The 7,090-nt window shown below is 53.8% G+C and overlaps 1 protein-coding gene across 9 annotated transcripts in view; it reads left to right on the forward strand.

Annotated features, from left to right (window-relative positions):
* XRRA1 (X-ray radiation resistance associated 1) overlaps positions 1–6,110 on the forward strand; it is a 69,017-nt gene extending 62,907 nt beyond the window's left edge. For all 9 annotated transcript variants that reach the window (XM_070383709.1, XM_070383711.1, XM_070383710.1 and 6 more), the window contains 5 exons: positions 2,607–2,948; positions 3,507–3,705; positions 4,441–4,556; positions 4,755–4,860; positions 5,252–6,110. In XM_070383709.1, coding sequence (XP_070239810.1) covers positions 2,607–2,948; positions 3,507–3,705; positions 4,441–4,556; positions 4,755–4,860; positions 5,252–5,505 — 1,017 coding nt within the window. In that variant the 3' untranslated portion in view covers positions 5,506–6,110. The remainder of the gene's footprint in view (positions 1–2,606; positions 2,949–3,506; positions 3,706–4,440; positions 4,557–4,754; positions 4,861–5,251) is intronic.
* The last annotated feature ends 980 nt before the right edge of the window (positions 6,111–7,090 follow it).

Here is a 7,090-nt window from a genome sequence, read left to right on the forward strand (position 1 = left end):
AGTACGTAATCCTGTCTCCTGTGTACAGAGCACCCATGCTGAGAACGTGCACACGCGCTCCCCCGTAATCCTCACCACAGAGAAGGAAGCAGGCTCAGAGAGGTGAAATAACTTACTTGTTAAAAGGGAGTGTTGGGGTCCAGGGGCACCACCATCGTTGCAACTAATGGAGGATAAACACACACCCCAGTGGCCACATGAGAAACGAATCAGCGCTCTGTAAATGCTGTCTGACCTCCAGCACGGGCTACGCGGAGAGTATGGTGTGGGCTGCAGGCAGGCTGGAGATGCCTGCATGTCCCCAAGGTGCTCCCAGAGATGGGGTGGATGTACAGCCTTTTACTCAGTTACGTAGACCAAGGCTGCTGGCACTCCAGACCAAGGCCTGGACCCACCCAACGTGGAACCAGAAAGCGGTGTGAGGCTTCTGTGTGAGAACACAGATGGAAGATGACACGGCCTGCTCAGCAGTCCAGCAGACAGCATACAGTCCAGCATACAGCACACAGTCCAGCATACAGTCCAGCAGACAGCACACAGTCCAGCATACAGCACACAGTCCAGCATACAGCACACAGTCCAGCATACAGCACACAGCCCAGCATACAGCACACAGCCCAGCATACAGCACACAGCCCAGCAGACAGCACACAGTCCAGCAGACAGCACACAGTCCAGCAGACAGCACACAGTCCAGCAGACAGCACACAGTCCAGCAGACAGCACACAGTCCAGCAGACAGCACACAGTCCAGCAGACAGCACACAGTCCAGCAGACAGCACACAGTCCAGCAGACAGCATACAGTCCAGCATACAGCATACAGTCCAGCAGACAGCATACAGTCCAGCATACAGCATACAGTCCAGCATACAGTCCAGCATACAGCATACAGTCCAGCATACAGCATACAGTCCAGCATACAGCATACAGTCCAGCATACAGCATACAGTCCAGCATACAGCATACAGCCCAGCATACAGCACACAGTCCAGCATACAGCACACAGTCCAGCATACAGCACACAGCCCAGCATACAGCACACAGCCCAGCATACAGCACACAGCCCAGCATACAGCACACAGCCCAGCATACAGCACACAGCCCAGCATACAGCACACAGCCCAGCATACAGCACACAGCCCAGCATACAGCACACAGCCCAGCATACAGCACACAGTCCAGCATACAGCACACAGTCCAGCATACAGCACACAGTCCAGCATACAGCACACAGTCCAGCATACAGCACACAGTCCAGCATACAGCACACAGTCCAGCATACAGCATACAGTCCAGCATACAGCATACAGTCCAGCATACAGTCCAGCATACAGCATACAGTCCAGCATACAGCATACAGTCCAGCATACAGCATACAGTCCAGCATACAGCATACAGTCCAGCATACAGGACCCAGCGACTCTCAACCTCTGGCCAGTCAGATTACCCAGTCTTTGCTCAGGAGAGTGGTGGTGGGATAGAGGAAGAGCATCCCCAGCACTCCTCCAGCACAAACCTGAGAGAGGGAGGAGTCAACGTGGCCCCTCCCCACCAGCTGGCAAATAATGGCACTAGTTTTGGCCCCTGTGAGGCATGGCTTCTGAAAAAACACTGGGTCCCTCAGGCTTCAAATCTAAACACTGAGATTTTATGTATTTCAAAAAGGATATACTTAAAAAGAACCTTATTGTATAAAATAGTCATCCTTCCCACTCCCTAGCTCACCAGGCACATTTGAGCACACCATTGAGATCTCACTTGGGAAAACTCTGCAAGATAGGCAGGCAGGGACTGTTTTCCCCTTGTGTGAGCTCAAAAGGTAGAGTGTGCTTGAGACCTTTCCACTGCACTGCATGGCCTGTCAAAGTACAGATGTAAGTAGACTAGAGACTTGTGACAGAGAATAAGCAATCCACCGGGTAACTAGGGAGGGGAAGCAGGACGAAGCCCAGCTGAGGGAAGCTGGGCGCATGGCTCTCTCCTGGCAGATGAGCAGAGGCATGGACGGGAGGTGACAGGCTTTTGCTAACTAAGAAAGCTGAGCAGTGCAGTGGGAAAGTATTATTTCCTTGGGTCTAAACCCTGAGAGAGATTTGCCTTATAGGTCTTTGTATAAGGTGCAGGGACTGGCACCCTGATAGGGGCCTGGTGCTGCCACCTTCCAGAAAATGTGGGGCCATCTCCCCCAGGCCCTCCTAGGAGTCCCTGAGGAAAGTCACGGCACTGCAGGACACCTCGATCAGAGGAATGAGGCTACTGAGGGGCAGAGTGATAGAGTCAGGGATCCAGAATGAGGCCCGGAGCCTCTGCCACTGAATAACTCTGTGGCCTTGGACAAGTCATTTTACCTCTCTGAGCCCTCGTTTTCTTGTTTATAAAATGAGGACATTTATTCACTGGGTAGTTTGAGGTGTAAATAAAACGTAACATGTCATGTATGAGGCACATCGTAGATGCCCACTAAGTGTGATTTTTGTCCCTTCCCTCCCCATGAGACCTACCCCAGTGCTTTGACTGCTGTACTGGTTGGCCTTAGGCTGCTTATGTCCAGGAACAGAGATTCTGACTAGGAAGCAGACCAATTCAGCCCTTCTCCCGTGACAGGTGAAAACTCAAGTTCCCAAGGTGCCAAAGCAGCCTATGATTCTCCCTCACCCATCCGTGATGATCAAATCTCCCTCAAAGGAGATGCTGGAGTCAGAGGCAGAGCTGACTACGGAGCCGCCTCCCACCAAAACCATTTCTGTGGAGCGAGAGATGCCCATCGAGGGCCTGGGGGGCCCTCCCATGCCCCACCGGACCTTCGTGCCACTGCCTCCCATTTGCTCCGACTCCACTGTGCACAGTGAGGAGACGTCCCCCCGGAGCGATGCTGCCGGCCGCCTCAGCACAGACCAGCTGTCAGATGAGGACACCAAGAGCACAGAGTCCATCTTCTTGACCCAGGTGCCTGCGCCCCACCTGCTCCCGCCCACTGTTCCCAGCTCCCATGGGTTCCTGTCCAGCCCTTAGGTGGCTGAACTGCTATAAGGCAGCTAGAACTAAGCACAGGGCAGATCTGGAAACCAGAGAGTGGCACCCTTGGCAGGGCCTGCAAGCCCCTTCTGGGAGTTCGCAGCCCCCCACTGATCCAAGGTTACTGGTAGGGACACCCATGGGGACAAATCACAGTCCTCCTTTCTCATCACTTGTAGACCATTCCCCAACCCCAGCCTGGGAATGGCTCTCCTGGTTCTTCAAGACTTAGCTCAGGCTAAGGTAACAATCCCTCCAGGACGCTTCCTGGCCTCCTGGGCTATTTTAGAGCTTTCTGTGGGCTCACCCAGCACCCTTGTGCTCCCGTCTATTACAGCATTTATCTCAGTGTATGGTCAGTGTCTGTTTTCATGTCTGCCTCCTCTCACCCCAGGCTTGCTTCTTGCCCTAAACAGGATCCAGCATGGGGGCCCACACAGACCTCAGAGGTGTTAACGGAATGCATTTTCTTTTCCTTCTTGGGCACAGGTCAGTGGGTTATCTTCCTCCATCTTCCAGAGGGATGATTCAGAGATAAAGGAGAAAGAACAAAGACCACCATCCACAGCACCCAGAGAGGCAAAGAGGACTCAGAAGAAGCCCCCATCTGCCTCTTTCCCCAGGAAGTACCATGGCTATGAGGAGCTGCTGACAGCCAAGCCTGACCCCACCTTCGTTGAGCCAAAAGGTATGAGAGGAGAATGTCTCTAGGGCAGGGAGCCCTCTCCATGACTCAGAGCAAGTGAGGGCAAAGCCAAGGCTGGTGCCAACACTCTTTTCCAGGCCAGGGTGCTGTTTTCCATCTGCCCCTGGGAGTGTCCTGGTTTAGAGCCCTACTCGTCAGGAGCCCTGGCCTGGACCTTCATTGGTTTTGAGGGAATCACAGCTGTTCAGAGATTCCAGCCATTCTGGACCTACCTGCTTTGGTTGGAAGTCTCTCCAGGAAGGGTTTAATGAATAAACACCCAGACTAGTCAGATTCCCCAGGTCCTCCCCCAGCCCAGGTAATCCCTAAACCGAACATCCAGAATCCTCCCTGTTTGGTTGGAGACAAGAGAGGCAGCATCTCACACCCCTTATTTTGGACTGATGTGTTTTGCACTGGTGCCCAGCTGTGCTCTTGTGGGTGTCAGTCTCTGCAGTGTAACCCTCCAAGGTTAATGAGTTACCTTTCCCCACTCTTGTGCTGTTTTTCCATTAGGACCTGTTCAGTGATACAAGTATTCACTGAATGATGGTACCTCTGGCACCACAACAGATCAGGCCAGGATATGGGAACAGTGTCTTCTTGGCTAGAAAGGGTCTTCTTGGCGCCCCCCATCTTTTTACCCAGGGCTGCTATGAAATGGGGAATGAAGAAGTCAGGGGAGGCATCCAGGAGGAGGGGGATGTGCCTTGACTCGACCTTGTCCTTTTGACCTAGGAATCCAGAAGAATGCACAGGCCTTGCAGCACATGTTGAAACACCCGCTCGTGTACCGCTCCAGCAAGCCCAGGCTGGATACTCTGCAGAAGCACTATGTTCCCAAGGAGAAGCGGGTAAGCCTCCACCTCACTGTGCGTGTGAACTGCCCCTGGGGACCCTCAGGAACAGAAATGGCTGTCACTTGGGACCTCCAAGAGCCATGCTTTTCCCTAGTGCCCCTAGTTCTCCCCTGCCTGTCGTTGTGACTGAATGAGGTGAGGCCACGAAAGTCTGAGACTGTGCTAACACTCTGCTCTCTCACCTCCTGTCAGACCCAGAGGATCCCTGTTCCAACCCGACGGAAGACTCGAGCCCAGCTGCTGGATGACATCCTCATTCGCATGCGGGACACCCAGAACATTACAGAGGCACCACTAGGTATGGCTCAGGCCCCCCGTCCTCATCAGCCAGGCTCTGAGGTCTAGACGTTTGCTCCCCTGCTGGGATAAGGCAGAGGGCTTGTGTCGGAGCAAGAAGAGCCCTTTAGAGCATCTGCCCGACCTTCCTGTGTGCAGATGGAGGAAGTGAGCCGAGTGCAGCAGAGAGCTGCCTGAAGTCACACAGCATGTTTCCAACGGCTTGAGACAGACTCAGAAGGCGATCCCTCTGGCCTTCTAGTGCCCGAGCTGGAGAGGCCATTTTCAGGCCCTCACCATCCTCTTCCCACTCCATCCCACTTTATGGGGGACTCTGGACCCAGTCCCTACTGCTCTGGGATAGGTGGGACCCCAGGTGATCTGGGTGTCCTTCCTGGCTTTTCTCCCTACAGGAGCCGTCCTGCGCCAGCGGACAGAACAGCGGCTGGTGAACCAGAAGCAGTTCCTGGAGGCCAAAAAGCTGCTGAAGGAGTTCCGTGCGCGCTACCGGCGGCTGGTGCGCTGCTCACTGCGGTCAGTGTTTGGGACCACAGCGCCACCCCAGGCCCGCCCAGCACTGAGCGGGAGCCAGCCTAAGTTGGGCCGCTTCCTTGAATTCATGGATGAATTCTACCAGGAGCCCACAGCCAGTGACTTGAAAGGCTAGGGCTGTGCATGGGGCCATGGCTGCCAACTAGCCTGTGCCCTGCACCCTTTGCAAGGGTGCCACACCCTTGACCACTCCTTGGGACAGGTTCGGGTCTCCGAGCTCTGCTCAGCCTTGCTTGCTGGCCACAGAGAGGGGGAGCTGGTCAGGACCTCCCCTTCCTGGGCCAGGCAGGAATCAGCACTTTGTCCAACAGCAATAAAGAGTGAGTGCATAGAGCAAGGTAGCCCTCAGTCCTTTTTGGAGCCTGGGCCGGGTGGTTCCATTGTGGGGAAAAAAACCCCAGCTGATACACATCCTGAAGAGTCCCATGGGAAATCTGCCTGAGTCACACAGGTGATAACACGGTAATCCCACAGAGCTGGGGTAAGCACTAAGACACAAAATGGTCGATGCAGCAGAGAAGCAGCACAGAATCTAAGGCTCAGAGAGGTTAACTTGCCCACAGCCGTGTGTGTGTGGGAGGCGGGGGACAGGTCCAATAGTGTGTGTGTGTGTTGGGAGCAGGGCTCAGGTGCAAAGCTGAGGCCTCTAGGCCCTTGGAATCCTTGAGGCTGTCTCTGTTGGGTACCCTTTTCCACTGTGACGGCAAATGGAAGGGTGAAGAGGACTGGGGATTTCCTTGTTTAGATGGACATCACCACAAAGTTGGGACAAGTTGAGGGAAGGGCTTACATGGAGTTTCCCAAGGTCTTCCAATCCAGGATGTAAACCAAAGTCCCATGTGCAAGTACAGTGGGATGTGACTAAAACTGGATTGTGGACTGTGCAGGGTCAGCGTGGACGCAGGGTAAGCAAGCTAGTTCTGGCCAAGGCAACCTAAAGGGTTGCTCCATTCTTGTGCGTGCAGTCCTCCGTGCCTGCTGCAGAGGAGAAGGCCACTGGGGCTGAATTCTGGAGACGGCTGAATTTGGGACGGACACTGGGTGTGACCTAGTCACCTGGCCAATGATTGCTCCTTAGACTGCTCTCCTAGAGGTGCCTACAAGTCAGACCTGGGGTAGGCCTATAGTTCCCAGGGTCCAGGAAGCAGTGGCATAGAAATGAAGGATCCACAGCAAGGCACAAAGTCTCACATCTAAGGTGTAATTAAGGCAATTACAGAAGTAGTCTGGTCGCCACAGGTCTGTGGTGCAGTGTCTGCTGTATCTTGAGTGTGAGACTGTTAGGACACAAGTGTTCGCATGTCATCACACTCAACCACAGCCACAAACGGGGCCAGATACATATTTACACCAAGCTGTATCATACCAGACATACACATTCAAGTTCAGACAGTCTCACGCACAATCACACACATTCTCATAGACATACCAAGTTCCAAAGTCAGTTCCATCTCACTCACACAGGCACCGGGACCGATTCAGGTAACACCTACAGTGCTACCCTCCACGGCACTCCTGTGCTGGGGCCTGTTGCTGAATTGCCACGTTGGATCACCTAGGCCCAAAAGCACCCTTCTGCTAACGTTAGGAAAGAGAATCCACCCCAACACTCACGCTGTAAACCTCACTAGGTTCGAATTCAGGAGATCTGGGATGCTCCCTTCAGCCAGAAACACCTATCAAACCATAAGCTCACAGGC

This window comes from Bos mutus, chromosome 15 (genome assembly GCF_027580195.1).
Source record: "Bos mutus isolate GX-2022 chromosome 15, NWIPB_WYAK_1.1, whole genome shotgun sequence".
NCBI lineage: Eukaryota > Metazoa > Chordata > Mammalia > Artiodactyla > Bovidae > Bos > Bos mutus.